This window comes from Thermochaetoides thermophila, assembly GCF_000221225.1.
Source record: "Thermochaetoides thermophila DSM 1495 unplaced genomic scaffold scf7180000011822, whole genome shotgun sequence".
NCBI lineage: Eukaryota > Fungi > Ascomycota > Sordariomycetes > Sordariales > Chaetomiaceae > Thermochaetoides > Thermochaetoides thermophila.
Genome location: NW_006383038.1, coordinates 1297351 through 1313489, shown reverse-complemented (window position 1 = coordinate 1313489; position 16139 = coordinate 1297351). Strand labels below are relative to the sequence as shown.

Here is a 16139-nt window from a genome sequence, read left to right as displayed (position 1 = left end):
TCGGCTATGGTCACGTTGTGGGACAGAGTACGGCAAGATTGATTTGTACTGTACGGAGTTCCCACACATTATTCCCGGAAAGTGTTTGGATCATAACTACACCCCCGCGTTAACAAATCTGTACCAGCATCTGTTATTCAATGGTTCATACGCACGGCTGGCTGAAGATCACAATCCGCTGCCACAGTAAGTCTATACAGTGAGGTCAGGCGGGGAGCAAGAGCGCGTCGTCCCGTACATCTGCTGCTCCATTCAAAGTCCCAGCAGCACGGCGGTTGGAATGGTCAATCCCGTCCCGTCCCGGCATCTGCCTGCTTACAACGTGGGTGCCCGCTTGGGAGAAATTGAATGTTACCAGCCTACATTGATACCCATGTCCACAGCCAATATCTCACCGCGCAGTTCGCCCAGTAGGTGATGAATGCTTCAGGGGCTTCAAGCGAGGACGACGACGGGAACAAGCGAAGAGCAGATAGCAGGGGATGCTCAGAGCTCATCCTTTCCCTCAACTGAGCAGATCTAAGGCCAGGTCGACTCGGGCTAGCCCATCCTTTGCCATGCGGCGATAGTGATGGGGAACCTACTATGTAGACCCAATTGTGCTCTACTTCTTGTACAGCTATGACCTGGCGCTTTTCAGAGTTTATCTGCTATCGCTTTTGATCTTAATTAATCTTAGAGACCATACACATCCCCCGAATAGGATCAGGACTGTTAGATGCTGAGTGATTCCAAAGCTAATTAAGGTGACTCAGGAAATGATGTGAAAGAGAGCAAGTTCTTCGCAACTGTGCAAGTCGACAAACGTGGAGTGTTGAACGCAGACAAAGGCCACAGAGAGCCAATCAAGCTTGAAGAATGAAACCAGATCGAGACAAGTCGTGGCTGAATCCGCAAGTGTGGCCGTCTGCCAGTGGCTTGCAGACGGTAAGTGGGGCGATATTCAACCCGTGAACACTCTTGGAACCCACCAGTCCTCCCACAAGGTGTGGGGAAGCAGCATGCAAAAGCTCCAAAAAAAGAACCGACGGCCTCGGATAGGGGCGGTGCAACCTTGGTTCTGGGACTTCTGAGAACTGCCACAACACACAATTCTCTCAGCTAGTGGCCAGCGGCACGTCCTGCTCGCAGCTTTGTAGTTTCGTTTGCATGAGAACTCAATACGACATCAGAAAACTGAATTGTCTACCCCAACGATCGGACACAACTGGAACAAAGTCTGGCTAGGAATAACACAACACTTGCTCACGTATCGTGCTGTCCTATTCAGTGAGTGGACGGCGTACATGAGCTTTTAATTCGCGAAGGGTTATAACAGCAAGCCTCATGGTTGCCTGGAAACATATGGCTTTGCCAAGGTAAATCAGAATCCCGTGGTATCTTCACCATTATCGGAAGAGGAACTCTGCACCCTAAAATTCCATGCATTGAGCAATATTTCGGCTACACTGCAGGTATCCGTAGCATGGCACGACCATAACGAGGGCGGATTATGGCCTCGCTAATGTGTGCCATTGCAAATATTCTCGGCTCTCGGGATACCGTTCTATGCTCTATTATTTATGCCATCAACGAACGGGTAATGTACAGCAGGGTAACCTATTTTCAAACGGAACTTCGGCAAGATTGTTCTGGCTTACGTAGGCTTTATGACAGAATGAGCATCTAGGACACGATAACTGTGGGCATCTTCAAATATCACTTTGAAGCAGCAAGACTTGACGCACTCCAACCTTAGCGGTGAGTGATGGTGATGATGTGTCCGATCCCTGTTGGGAGGACATGGAATGCTAAGCTTCAGCGCCACTGTGCCCAGGCAGCCACCACCGTTACCCAGCGGATGCGTCAGCGGCGCACTAGAGTTACCAGCAGCCTGGGCAAATGAGGTGGTAAGCAGCAAAACGGAAGGAACCGATGAGTCGCACAGGAAGTCAGCCATAGAACTCGTCCAATCAACTATTGCTATGTTTGACTCGGATTGGTCTTGAGAATGTCTCGCATTTCCCTCGTAAAGACCCAGTGGGACAAGAGGTTGGCGACAGGGGAACTGATGTGGGATTTTATGCCATCAGCCCTATGAGGATAAACGCACCAAATGGCCGCCGATACTCAGACACCCCCACCGGCAGTCAAAATGTCCCTGGCTACGCACATATGTACAGTAGCGTGCACCAGCAGTGTCCGACTATATGGATAAACTTGGCTTTGCTATAAGGCTAGATTTTGTGGTGTTTCAAGCATTTTGGAGGGGATGTACGTTATGAAGTGTTATATGGTGCATAGAGATACCATTCCCTATAAATAGTGCAAGTGCTTCGCTGGTCAGTTTCCCGATCCTGTCCGGTCAATGGCCGAGGACGGCAGCAAACGGATCTATGTGTTCCGTATTCTTCAAAATGGAGACAAAGAAAACTGAAGATCGCTAACATTGGAGACAAGCAATCCAGCACAAGCAAGCAGTCTCCGAAGAGCCTCTGACCGGTATCTGCTGCGACCTCAAAAGCCTAAACTAATGAGCAGGTCTCAACCGACAAGGAGCCGCAAGTCCCTCTGAGAATCTTTTTTGGTGCGCAAGTGAAGCATCTTCATGCGCATGCAAATTTGTTTCGTGATTGGCTGGACGAGCGACGGAATAGATGCGAGGAAAAGGGGTGACAACTCCATCCAAGCCTCGTAGCCTGGCGCTCACAAATCAAGCCCTCACTGAAGACTTGTGCGAAGGGTGGAGAATAACAAAGCGAAAACACATTCTTTGTCGTCTATGGCGACGCGAAGGAACATGTGGCTAGCAAAAAAATGCCGCTGCGGCCGGGCATGAGCTCTGCATGGTTGCAGTGAGCATCAACCTCATCCACGCGCGAGGTTGATCCGACTAAACATGATAACACCCCACGGCTAAAAAGCAACTGTGAGACTCAGTAGAGTACTTTCGTGTCTCAAAATAATTTTGTGACCTTTTCAGCTATATTTGGATTTCTAGTTCTTAAGTAGGTGGATTGAAAGGAATCATAGATGTGTTTCCTTGTTATGTGATGAGAAGCGTGTACATTGCACAGTAAGGTAAGAGACTGTAATTTGTAATGTACTTGCGCAGGCTATGGAAACAACTGCGGTTGCATTTTGACTGTTCCAAGAGGGGCATTAGATGTGGTTAGTGCACAGCATGGAAATATATTGTTGTAGCGGGCTAAGTGAGCGTGTTTTTGGAGGAAAAAAGATTGATGCCTCCCGTTACGGTAACGACCGCGATTGGAAGATCCTGGGTCGGCTGTGCCAAGATATCCACACGATAAGGTTGTGGCTCTTGCGTTTTTCCGACCTTTTGCTTGCCCGGAGAACCGCTGTTTTGTTGCAGCGGCCCGTAATCTTAAGAGTTTTGTTAAAATTACTTCTCTTATTTTTTTTCCATCAATTAATGAGGACTCCCGGATGGACGCTCTGGGCAGCGAACTCGATTGCCTAGCTCTTTTGTACTGTGTACTTCCCTCTGACACAACCTGCATGGTTTATCAGTGGCACATACCTGACCACCAGCATGATTTAACAGGTTGATATGGCCCAGCCTCCCCGGATTCAGTGGTGAAGATGTGATATCATGTCGATCTCGTCAAGTGATCGACAGAGCCCAGCACTTTGGCACCCAATGCCCTCACATCAAAAATGCCGATCTTCCCTCGAACATCAATCGCATGCTGCCTTCGCAGCCTTCTTCCACAAGGCATGGGTGGAAACACAACTTTGTAAGCTATGGGCGATCGCCCAGTGATGTTTCACATCTTGGTCAACTACACACGGTTTGCATACATATGCAGATAAAGTCATTTATTTTCTTTTGAATGACGCATTGACAATGAACACTTTTGTCATCCAGTGTCGGGCTGGAGTGTACTTCGTGATGCGACATAGACTCTTCGGTTTGCGGACGAGACCACTTGATGAGGTCCGTGCACAGGTCCCTTTTGTGGCTGCTACCGGTGTGCAGGTTTCGTCGTAGAAATAGACATGAGAATTTGATACTAGGTAACTAATATTTCGAACTCCATGTTTAATTAGAGACGCGTTCCGAAACGGCTATCTTTACTGAAGTTGTGAATCATCAAATCCTGAGTGATACAATTACATACCGGATTTTGTCGGAATGTTTTGCTGCCAGGGACGACGTTTTTGTTTCTCTTGTCGACTGTGGCAAATGAGACAAACAGGCCGAAAGTGGTAAGAGTAAACGAGAAACCAATTTGGAACCCGCTTGGGCCTATCCGTATCTAAAAGGCCCCTGTTCAAAGTTCGGCACCGACTGTCAGACTTGGCGGTTCCTATGACGGTACCAGCCGAGCGGCGCTTCCTCAACGCCCGCCAGTGCCAAGACGGTAATCCTGCTTGGAAGAAAAATACCTTAAACATGCAGATACTCCTGAGCATGTAGTTATCGGGGATGCGGAAAACAGCCAATAAGATGCTGTCTTTCAGCTGCAGACGCCCGTACCTGGTCAACTCCATTACAATCCAGACCCCTAAAACTATGTACGCTGAAGCGGAGTCAATAAACGCGGCAGCCAGCACCGTTATGGGCAACTATCTCCCCGATGGTGATCACAACTGCCCGTTGTCTTTTAGGGTCGGCCACGAAAACACTGATAACCCATTTTTTAATGTAGAGCTTTTGGGCCGCAGCAAACCACACCGGGAGTGATCAGGTGACATAGCAATCCATCTGTGCCCTTTCCATCCTAAGCGTGAAACATAAGACCTGCATACACCACTATATATCCTTTCTTCTAACCAAACACAGAATATATCATAACTACATGAGGACATGCGATCCGTAACTAGGTATGTGCTTGCGGAGTGGTTGCTGCGTATCATAAACGAAAAGTTCAAGACACAGCACTTCTTGAATCCAGCGCTCCGGTATCAAGTCAGCATCAGCGGCCTGCGAAACTGGCTTTCAAATCTGTTTTATTGACACTTGCGACAAATTGGAAGGCGCCAATGTTCTAAGGCATGTGATATCTACAGACGGAGAACTCTGTAGTGTCATGTATGGGGCGTGCCTGTCCGCATCTTGTCCACCTCCGGCAGCTCACGGCTCGGCCCTTGATACCATTCCGTACGGAGTACGATGTCCAGCACCCGAGCGAGACTGGGTCCGACCGGTCAATCGGTGTCTGTCATCCCGTTCACAACGTGCATGTGTCGCCTCGGCAGCATGGTACAAAACTCCCGGCGAGTCAAGTTCGTTCCCCAACAGCTGGAACATCTGCATGAGAGGTGACGGGCCAGCGATTATAAAATCGCGTACTAAATTTGACTACAAGTCTGCCATTCTGTCCCACCGTCCTTTTGATCTGTACGCCAACCCTGAACATCACGATATCTGGACTACCTGGACAACATCATAGATGTAGCACAGTCCAGAATTTGCGTGAAAATCTCCAAGCTCACCGCCGACCTCTCCGGATGTCCGAGGTTATTGTTGACTCTGTTTCGATTGTTTTGTAGTATCTCCATGCCGCACGGCTTGACGAGTCTTCGCGGCCGTCGATGATGCAACCACGTTTCGCCGCGCGACTTGTCGACTCGCCCAAGATAGGTTAGGTGTGGCGCCCTACTCCACAACTCAGCCTTCCCCAAACTCGCTTTTTTATCCCAAAGAGGCGCTGGGCGGACATATGATCGTCCACCAAGCCTGTTTGGGCGATAGCGCAACGGTAAAAGAACGGTTGGGCTCGGACTCGAAGGCGGTCTGAATGCCAGAACCAAGTGTGCATTCCAGGGGCTGCAGCTGTTGGGCGCGCTTGGCGGCTTTGTCTCGGACCTGCTCCACTGACAGGACGCGCTCACACGTTGTATGTGGAGTTCAAAGTTTGATTATCGCTCCGCCAAACTGGAGCCTCTGAAGATCGATGTCCACATCAACATGGAGCCTGCGATTCCTTGGTGCCTGGAACCTGGAACGTAATACCTAGTGTAAGAAGTGCAAGAATTTGTACAGAGCCCGTACTACCTCTGGTTACACTGCCATCGCGATGGAATGAAACTGAGCCCGTTTCCTGGGTCAAATTCGCCCAACTTGTTGATTCTAAGCGAGCTCTGTGTCCTGTTCATGGCCATCTGAAAGTGTCACAGACGTATTCTGAGAGACACGTCTGCGACCAGACTTCCCAGCTTTTACCAACTTTTCGCATGCCTGCTCCAAGTCGCCTCTAGTTGAGAGCATAGCTTGCTGGCGTCTCTCTTACACTACAACATGCAGCATTTTGTACGACTTACTCCCTGCATCCAATAACGAACCGCTCTCGTATCCCCACAGGCAGGATATCGGACGGTTCCATACCCATGAGATAGAGCTAACTCCAACTTTGAGTGCTGACATGGAACGAGATCCAAGCCAATGGGTTAAACCTGGGACCTAAAGTCATTAATTGCAGGAAGCTTGGGCTAGAGTGTCACAGACTTCCCCGGTAACAGGTCTCATGTTCATAGCCCGATGATGTTTCTCTGTATTGTGCAAAAGTAAACTGACCTCTGCACAGTGTCATCGTCATCTTGTTGCAAAGACCCAGGTCAACTTTTCTTCTTGTGGATATTCGCGAGATCATGGCTGATCAGAGCGAATGACACCCCTGAGTCCAAGAGTTGTGTCACTGATGCGACGCAGCATCGACATCCTTGAACCCAACCCCCAGCGGAGGGCTGCGGGAAAAAAAATGCGACGAGGCTTGCAGCCCTTAGATCCGCCAAATCTGACCCAGCAGCACGGTTCCGGATCGCCGCAAGTGCCGCACGCCGCCAGATGCCCGAGGAGAATGAAACCTCATACCCCGTAGGCATGGATGCCCTCGTCTTAACACCACAAAAAGCTACGCTCCGTTGCTACATTGCACTGCTACCACGCAAGAATTGTTGGGGAGGACGATTACAGCAAGAACTCTGGGAAGTAGACTCGATCTTGACCGTCTCTTGACGTGGGATGCTGCGGTGAGTGATTGGTAAGGGACCCCCTTGCAGTGAAGCCTAAGAAACGGCAACTAATGCAACAATGCATCTCACAGGGGAATTATTGACAGCATCGCAAGCAGAAGGAAATTGTCTCTTCATTGCTTCTGTTCCGCCTGCCTGCATTAACACAGGCTACAGCACGGCAAGTTGTATGTACGTATGTACCTCAACACGGTCTATGGTGGTTTTAACGAAGTTGTGACGTTATCTTCAGCTCTTCCAAGAGACTAGCAGCCTTTAACTTGCTGAAGATCGTCTCCAGCCTCAATGTGAACGCATGGCAGCCACTCCCACCGTGAGCTAGCATCCCCAGTAGACCTCCGGATCAAAGATCTGCATGTCGCCTCAGCTAGGGGACCCGAAGATCCGGAATTCAGCCATTGGCACTGTAGCATGGTGTGGCGCCTTGCGCGACCTTGCTCGTGGGTTGCTGGAGAAGTGTCAGCAATGAGTTTGAGCCCTGCTGTGTATCTAGACTACAACTTATGCAGCAATTACAAGCGATATGTCGTATTCTTCCCCTCCACCCGAGCTGTCGGGTTCATTGCTGGATGAAAGTCCCCTCTTGTTCTGTGCTTTCGTGGATGCTGTGTAGCTCTACTAATAACTGCTTGCATTGCCGACGCGGTGATGGGAAATCTATGTACTGTAACTGTGTTAACCCACCCGATTATACAGCCCACATCCAAGCGTCCCTTACTGCAGGATGTTGGCTCTTCTTGCCACCGCATTTCCGTTCTACCCTGGAAGTCTGATGATGCTGACAAGTATGCCATCCAAATGGCATCACAACCCATTTTCTTGGCGACAATGCAAATCAAACATCTCTGTCCACTCACAACTAGATTTAACTAGGTCATCATAAGATTTGCTTTCTTTTACTAGCATATAAGACATGTCTTTTGTTCCCCACGAGTGAGAAGAGCAAGGGAAATGATGACACCAAAAAAGCAATGGTCTGGGTTTGAACCCCACAAAGCCAAGCGAGAAAACAACGTTATCAAGGGTCTCAACCCCTCGTTGATGATCCTGGCAGGACCCTGGCCCACCGATCAAGAGTTGTCCGCGCTAAACGCGATGAAGCTTGGCCCAGGGGACCGGGTGCACAGCCGGCGCGCGCCTCACAAACAGAACCAAAGGCGTGACCATCATCACTCAGATTTCCACCCATCACGTGGAGTGAAAGAGCTTAACGTTGACAGGATGGCGAAGCAGTCAATGTAAGGACTCGCCTTTGGTAAACAATCCGCTTTTGCCTATCAGCGCCATTGATGGGATGTCGCGTGTGCTTTACTGTAATGGGTTCCAACTCACCACAGGTGCCCCGCATCTAAGGTGCACGCATCCAAACGGAACGATGGCAAAGCAGAATGAAGCTTGGACAGTTCAGAATGGCCCAAGCAGCTCAACCGATGTGCAAAACATCTCTTTTTGGGAACGGCAAAGGACGGAAGCCAGACAGGAATGGAAGTGAGAGGGAACGGGAGAGGAAGGCGCGCGGCAAATCCCGTCCACTGGGCTCAGCTGCACTAGGTTAGGCTCGCCTTGGCATCTGCAAAGAACGAGGGGGGTTTTTTGTGTGGGTGGCTTGCACAGAAGCGAGGGATGAGAATGAGCAAAAAAGTCCTTTTCGTACAACGAGCCAGTCACCAGTCACAAACTGCTCCAGTGCCCTTTCCGGTCGGAGAAGCCGGCACCCGAGATGAGGTGCTGCAGGTTTGGTCGCGGACTCGCCGACCAACTTGTTTTTGTTCACCACCGTAAGAGCGTGGGATAGACGCAAGGTCAAATGTTGGTCACTGGCGGTTGAATTCGGAACGTGCTTTTTCAACAACACTCTACCCCGCCTGGAGGAGAAATGCAATGTAGTACACTAGTGCATGATGGATAATCGTACGAAATATCGCTGCTGAACCAGCACCCTGAGGTATGAGGTTCTTCCGAGATGTGAGGCACTTGAGGACAATTCTTATGTTTTGTCCTAGGGCACCCAGTGTGAATAATCCTGCTGCCTGTTACAAATGCATCCATATGGTAGGTACAAACACAGACCTGTTCATGACATAAGGTAGGTACCTACAGGATGTGTAATCCAAGATAAGACATGTTTCTAGTGGTCATACTCAGCAATTTTAGAATCACATGGCATCTCATCTGTCTCAGACGTCTGTTTCAAGCCTTACTTAACAGAACCTTTGGTAGGGAAGACAGTTTAGTGACAAGCTCTCCTTGCCTTTAAAATACTCTCTCTGCTGTGCTGACATTCATCAGGCAGAGAAGGTGAAAGCAGCTGCGTCGTCGAGTTAATAAATTGGGCGAGTTACAATTGCCATCCATCTTCAATGTTGGGCACCACAACAGTTGTCCCTCTGTATTGCACACGTGGCTCAAGGGCGTCGGTGAACTCATAGGAAAAAGGGCAAAGAGTGAAATTGTAGACAATAAGCATCACAAACCCCTGACTCCTGTTACCACTGTGATTTCTTGGTTTAACAACAGTCTACTTGTCCTTGCCTAGATGGCACCAATAGTCACTCTTCCTGATACTAATCAATAAGGCCTAAATTAGGGGGGAAGCATTGGATCAGCCCTAAGAGGCGTGGATGTGTCTTGAAATTCGGGTATCCAATGGTTTTGGTGTAGTTCAGTGTCTTGGAAACAAGAATAGAAACAATAATTCTTGGATGGTGGTGAGAGAATGTTAAGTGAGGCTTGTAGCTAGTGCACTTCGCAAGTCGCAATTCAAGTATCTAACTGATGTTGAGTGAAGACGTCCCTTGGGCGATTCGCCTTATGTTGCAAATATGCGGTCGATTAACGAGCAACAGCGGGCTGATATCATCCTGTGCATAGGCGCCGACTTCTCAGGAGGTGGCAAGATCCAGACTTTTGTTGCCCCATCCTTCGTGCCGCTTTGTTTCGCTTGGATAACACAGAGGATATTGTTAGATGAGCAAGCTCCGAAGAGCTCAGTAATGTAAAGCTTGCTGTACCACAAACTGTTACACGCATCGCCATGGAGTAGTACACCGTCATGTTGTCTATAACACTTTCGGAAGCCTAAAGAACCACTAGACCGGTGTTAGCCAGGCATTTCTTAAGGCTGCCGTAGCAGCGGATGAGTCAGGAGTCGCTGTAATCTGAAATAACCCTGAGCTAATAGACTAGAATCAGAGAATACACCCAGTGTGCAGAGGCTTGCAGAGAAACACATATTACAGCGTGGGTAAAGGTTAGGCTAGGAAAAAGAGTAACTGTGTTATGTTACTGCGAGGTGGTGCACAGTGAATTCCCACAACCTTAAATCTTTGGCCATACAACCATCTGGGAGAGCTATGTCAGCATTTCATTCCCACCCCTGCCGTAGATATTGCCTCGTGAGGGCTGACCGACAACAACTGTGCTGTGGACGATATGAGAAGAGCTCCGGAGCAGCAGTGACAGGATGATTAGATGACGATTTCCCGTTACTAGTCACATATGCTCATAAAACAAGTCCCAAAAACGCCATTCGCCGTCCACGATCAAGCAAACCATCCAGTTGAACACCAACCAATATGAGAATGCCCTAAGAGAGCCAAGAACGATATCAGAATCTGATCGCTCAACATTAACCCTCAAATTCTTTCTGCAAGTAGACGCATGACACCATTGCGTGATCACGCTCATAGGGCTCGAGGGTAAGCTGCTCCTTGGGGAAGAACTTGTCCTCACGCAGCTTCTGGACTTCGCTGGCAAAGACTTGCTCAGGAGGAGCCGTGCTGTCAATGCAGCTAGCCTTGATGGAGATCAGAAGACCACCACCCTGCTTAAGGAAGAGACGGGCGTTGATGCCAACAATTCTGGCCTGATCAGGCTGAGCAACGTCGGCAAAGATGACGTCGACCATGGGGCTGCAATTGATCAGTAAGCAATCCAAGTTATCTAGTCAAGGAGTGCCACTTACACAAGCATACGGTAAGCCATAGGCTTACGAGCATCCTCAACAATCCTGTAAGAGAAGATGTAAGCATGAGAACTTCTCACTATAAGAGTCAAACAGCAAGTCTTACGGGATGACGTTCGTGCGGCGGGTCTAGATACAAGTTAGCAGTGTTCCTACTTGAATCGCAAAGGGGAAATAGGTTTCAATAGACATACCGCCATGTTGATCAGGTCACGGCCCGAACGGTGAGAGAACTCGACAGCCTAAGTCATTGCAGTTAGAGTGTGGGTGTCCAACAACGGGGGACCTAAGACATACATAGACAGCTCCGGTAGGACCGACGATGTCAGCGACGTGGGAGACAGAGGTACCAGAGGCAGCACCCAGATACAGAACCTTAGAGCCTGGCTTCATGTAGATAGTCTCCAGGCCACCGAGGATACCAGCTGCAAGCTTGCTCCGGCTGATATGTCGTCAGTAATTGAATAAGTAGATGGGAAGAGGGGTGTACTAACAAAGGATTCCAGATCTAAGGGGTGTTAGCCTTGTCATGTTCCAATGATTTGTAGTCATAATTGCCCTTGTGCAAGCGGATGGGCATCAGGGGTGAAGACTTACGCGGTACTCAGTCTTGGTAGCAACGGCATCGGGGCCGCTGCCAGGAGTCTCAACAGAGATGCGCTTCTCGCCATAGACAGACTCGCCAGGGACTAGGTTGGCAGTGCAAAGAAGGTCCTCCTTGCCGCCTCGAGCGACGAAGACGCCCTTGTGACGATGAGGCTCGACAATGACCTTCTTGCCGGCCTTGGCGCCCTTCGCCTTGGGCTTGCCGCCACGACCACTGCGTCTATGAATTAGAAACGGGTGACTCTGAAACGGATAGGATTAACGCATACCCTCCACGACCGCGACCAGCGGGACCACCACGGCCACGGCCAGCAGGACCGCCACGACCGGCAGCTGATGAAAACTGTTAGCGCCTGTCTCTATCCCGTGGAAAACAGTTCAAAGCAGAGGACGCGACTCAGCGACGCAGAGCTGGACGGGCCGCAAACGATTGTTCATAATCCGAACCACGGTATCGACAAATTGACAAAACCAACAACATTTTGAGATCGGATCCGCTGTAGACCAAAAGTAGATAGCACATGGGCGACTTACGACCACCACGACCACCCCTCGCGCCGCCACGGCCACCACGAGCAGCAGCACCACCGCGACCACCGCCTCTACCACCGCGCTCAAAGCCCATTGTGACCGATTAATGAGATGGTCTGTTGTTTAGAATGCAATGAAGTGTCTGCACCGATTGTGCTGCGTTGCGCGAGTTGACCGTTGAGACACAATGGGTGCAAATACGCGACGCTCGTGTTCAACTTTCGTCAAGAAGCTTGGACGACTGGAGCTGGATGCAAAATTTCTGGAAGTCAGAAAAAAAAGCGGGGCCATGTTCGAAGCCGCTGCACGGCTGGGGCTTGGTCCCGTGCTATGAGTGGCCAGTCCTCAGCCGCGGCTCCACCAGTTGGAATCCTTAGCATAAAATGCAGTGATTTCCACGCTTAGCTGTTAATACACCTATCGATAGATTCCCTGTTTCTCGGCTGCGTACCAACCAGGCCGGCTGATGCCTGAGGCCAAATTCGTCCGCACAGGCCAATCATCCAGTGCCCACAGAGCCCTAATCGCGAAAATCGGATTTGGCGCCAAAATTTCGAACCACCATCATCTCGCAAACCCAAAGTCGGTCGATTCCGCCCTCGCATCGACAAGCAGTCAAGATGGTCAGTCACCCTTACGAAACCCGTGTCAACATCGAATTGCCAAAAAACCGGTTTTAGAGACATTCTGCTACTCGATATCGAGGGTTGGATGGGGGATTTATGGCAGATTGGCTGCGGGCAATGTTAAATCCTGTGTAGGGGCCCAGGCTGACTGGAAATGGGAAATTCAGGTTCGGTACGCTGCGACTGAAATTGCCCCGACGAAGTCGGCTCGCGCCCGCGGGTCGTACCTCCGCGTCTCGTTCAAGAACACCCGCGAGACCGCCCAGGCCATCAACGGCTGGAAGCTGCAGCGCGCTCTGACGTTCCTCCAGAACGTCATTGACAAGAAGGAGGCCGTCCCCATGCGCCGCTATGCTGGTTCTACCGGCCGGACCGCTCAAGGTACGAGTCGAAACGTCGCAATCCCATGAAGAGCTTTAGAGGACTTGGAAGAAGTGGTCAAAAGGGCATGAAAAGGGTGATGTGGATAAGATTCAACATAAACGAGGGGCATCATGAGATGGGAAGGCAGCTGTTCTAGCTGGAAGGATAAGACTGACGGATTTGGAATATAGGCAAGCAGTGGGGTGTCTCCCGCGCTCGCTGGCCCGTGAAGTCGGCTCAGTTCCTTATCGGCCTTCTCAAGAATGCTGAGGCCAATGCTGATGCCAAGGGCCTCGATACCGGCAACCTCATCATCAAGCATATCCAGGTTAATCAGGCTCCCAAGCAGCGCCGCCGGACATACCGTGCCCACGGTCGCGTACGTTCTCCGAAACCCATATTGGCACCACCACACGGGAACTCGTAGAGAGAGCTAACAATGGCACAGATCAACCCCTACATGTCCAACCCTTGCCACATTGAGCTCATCCTCACTGAGGCCGAGGAGACTGTCCAGAAGTCCGAGGCTGTTGTCCGTGACGTCGAGTCTCACCTCTCTTCCAGGCAGCGCGGTGTCCGCATTCGCCGGGCTCTGACTGCTGCTTGAAACTCGGGGCTGCTAGTTGAGCGGGGAAGCGGGGAATCTTTTGACTGAGGGCTTAACTTTTCTTCCGGAACGGTGTACGCGAGCATGGCATTGTTTTTCGGGTCTCAAGGCTACGATTCCAGAGGAAAAATGGGAGTCGGTTATCGCGAATACTCAATACATCATCATCGAGGGTCATGCCGTGTATACTGGGCTGGATGGGAAATGGGCGCACACAACCGAAACACCGGTTAACATACTGCCTTTCCCAGGTCCGCGGCCGCACGCCGTTTCCATCATAGAGGAAGAAAGCTGCCGTTCGGTCATTCGTACCTATCGTGTTGTGAAGTGTTTGTATTAAGACTCAGTTGCAATGATTTGAGTCCTGGCTTGGCCTCTGCGTGGCTGGAAGCACATTTATCACAGGACCCTTCCCAGATAGAGTTACTGGCTGGGCTGCCACAGAGGATCTGGTTTTCAACGCGGCACGCAGACACATGGTCTGGGAACGTTAAACATGACCTGGTCCTACACAAGCGCATCCGCATGTGAACCTTGATTGTCGATTAGTTTCTAGGCAGTAAGTGTTTGGATCAAGGCAGAGGGTGAGCCGACATCTTGTTTTTTTTTAAGGGGGGGGAGGGGTCCACTCCCATGAAGACAGCAGCGAAAGCATTCAACTTTCCCCGCCGGCTTAGCCCTGTCGTCACCGTCGCCAACCCCCCTGTCCACTCAAGGACACTACCCCGCCATCTCAACATCCTCTCCGCCGCCCCCGCCTGCCTTCTTCCGTTCTTCTATCCTCCTCCTCATTCTCTCTTTACCTTGTTCGATCCACTTCTCGTACGCGCCCTCCTGCTTCAACTTGGTCGCGACCACACCCTTGAGCACCTCACCAGCGAACCCCACAAAGTTATGCCGCCGCAGCGCGTTCTCAAACTGCCAGTCGCGGCGCTTCCGCTCCTCGCGCTCCAGCATCTCGAAATCGCCGATCTCGCGGGCGCGCTCGCGCAGGTCGCGCACCAGTGCCAGCAGATTGAAGCGAATCTCGGTCGCGCTGTAGCGTGCGATGCGCCGCTGTAGCACCTCCATCACCTTCGTGGGGAAGCTCTCCTGCGTGCAGGGCCCGTGGCTGATGGGTGCCGGCTGCAGGCCATCAAGCTCGTACAGAACGCCGTTGATTGGTGTGTAGGCGACGAAGTGGAAGGCATCAGGGTCAGCTTCGTCCGGCCGCGGACCAGTCTCGTCGACGAAAGGGCTGCTGCGCGCGAAGCTGTTGTGCACGCTGCGGATCAGCTCAGAGTTGGACAACGCCTCGCCGCGGTACTCCGGCGGCAACGCCATGGTGAATTCGCGGAAGTCGCTCAGCACTGGGCCGATGTCGATTGTGGTAGCCTGCTTGTCAGAGCTGGTCGCCTCGTCGTCGCCCGTTTTGTTGAGTAGCACGCTTAGCAGAGCTTGTGTACCGCAGGCGTTTTGGATTGTTTGCGCGGCGAAGAAGAGCCGCTCGGCTGCATCTTGGTCAAAGGTACCGTCGTGTGGTTTGTCGCCTGCATGGTAGGGAGCATCGGTCGGGAACTTGAAGAGAAAGATGACGCCATATACGGGATAGAGCTGCGCGAGAGCATCAGGATCGAGCGTCAGGAGCTCCTCGCATTGCACGCCTTTGACGCCGAGATTATCGAGCAAGAAGGTAAAGACACCCTGGTTTGTCACCCGTTAGCTCCGAAGCTCAAACAAACGGCTAGGATAGCATCATTGGAAGATGAGCATACTGCGTCTGACTCGACTGTAGTTTGTTAGTTAGCAAACGGATACCACACGACAGTAGGTTGAATAGCTGTAGGGACATACTCGTGTTCCAACCGCCACTCATCTTAGTGTTGGTTGAACCGCTCTGCGGTCTTCGTTTTGTAAAGTGCTTTTTGGTGTTGCCTGGGCACAAATACCAATTTGCTAATGTGGCGGGGAGAGCGACGTAGAACAAATTATGGCGTCAATGGTCCAGTTTCAAGCTTTGAGGGCTTGACACGAGGAAGCAGATGCACTGAAAGCTTCCTGCTCCAATCCCTAAAGTAAAATGGAAATTTCTTGGGCGTGCTGGGTTCCAACTTCACCAAGAAACCACCTTACTGTGCAAGGCAATGATGCAGCCCGTTAGCTGCCTGTCGATTGATAAGATAAGGAATGGGCTTCTAGTGGGGCCCGGGGCCGGCCTGTGGCGACAGCCGTCAACAGCTGACGAGTTTGGCCCTACCCCAAGCACCCTTTGCCAGCTATCTATTCCCAGCATTTGGCTGAGATTACATGGCTGACGTACTTAAAAGAGTACAACTCTTCCTGTCATCCCAGCTAGATACAGTATAAGCAAGCTCCTGGACAAATTCTTAGGGTTTACATACCCCGTCCACACAATGCAACTGTAATTTACAACTTACGAGCAAATGTCTGCTCTAGAGTCTCCATAACGCCCATTCTTTTG

General features: G+C 50.9%; 3 protein-coding genes across 3 annotated transcripts; 1 reads left to right on the top strand and 2 right to left on the bottom strand.

Moving 5' to 3' along the window:
• Window positions 1-10609: 10609 nt before the first annotated feature.
• On the bottom strand, window positions 10610-12176 carry CTHT_0067980 (uncharacterized protein; the record flags this gene model as incomplete). Its single annotated transcript, XM_006697026.1, has 9 exons — window positions 10610-10892; window positions 10946-10990; window positions 11052-11074; window positions 11140-11187; window positions 11243-11387; window positions 11440-11453; window positions 11543-11771; window positions 11821-11884; window positions 12086-12176. The coding sequence occupies 9 exons, from the start codon at window positions 12174-12176 to the stop codon at window positions 10610-10612; spliced, it is 942 nt and encodes a 313-aa protein (XP_006697089.1).
• Window positions 12177-12702: 526 nt separating this feature from the next.
• On the top strand, window positions 12703-13678 carry CTHT_0067970 (60S ribosomal protein uL22; the record flags this gene model as incomplete). Its single annotated transcript, XM_006697025.1, has 4 exons — window positions 12703-12705; window positions 12876-13089; window positions 13263-13450; window positions 13520-13678. The coding sequence occupies 4 exons, from the start codon at window positions 12703-12705 to the stop codon at window positions 13676-13678; spliced, it is 564 nt and encodes a 187-aa protein (XP_006697088.1).
• Window positions 13679-14398: 720 nt separating this feature from the next.
• On the bottom strand, window positions 14399-15533 carry CTHT_0067960 (putative 26S proteasome-associated ubiquitin protein; the record flags this gene model as incomplete). Its single annotated transcript, XM_006697024.1, has 3 exons — window positions 14399-15361; window positions 15433-15446; window positions 15512-15533. The coding sequence occupies 3 exons, from the start codon at window positions 15531-15533 to the stop codon at window positions 14399-14401; spliced, it is 999 nt and encodes a 332-aa protein (XP_006697087.1).
• Between the last annotated feature and the right edge of the window lie 606 nt (window positions 15534-16139).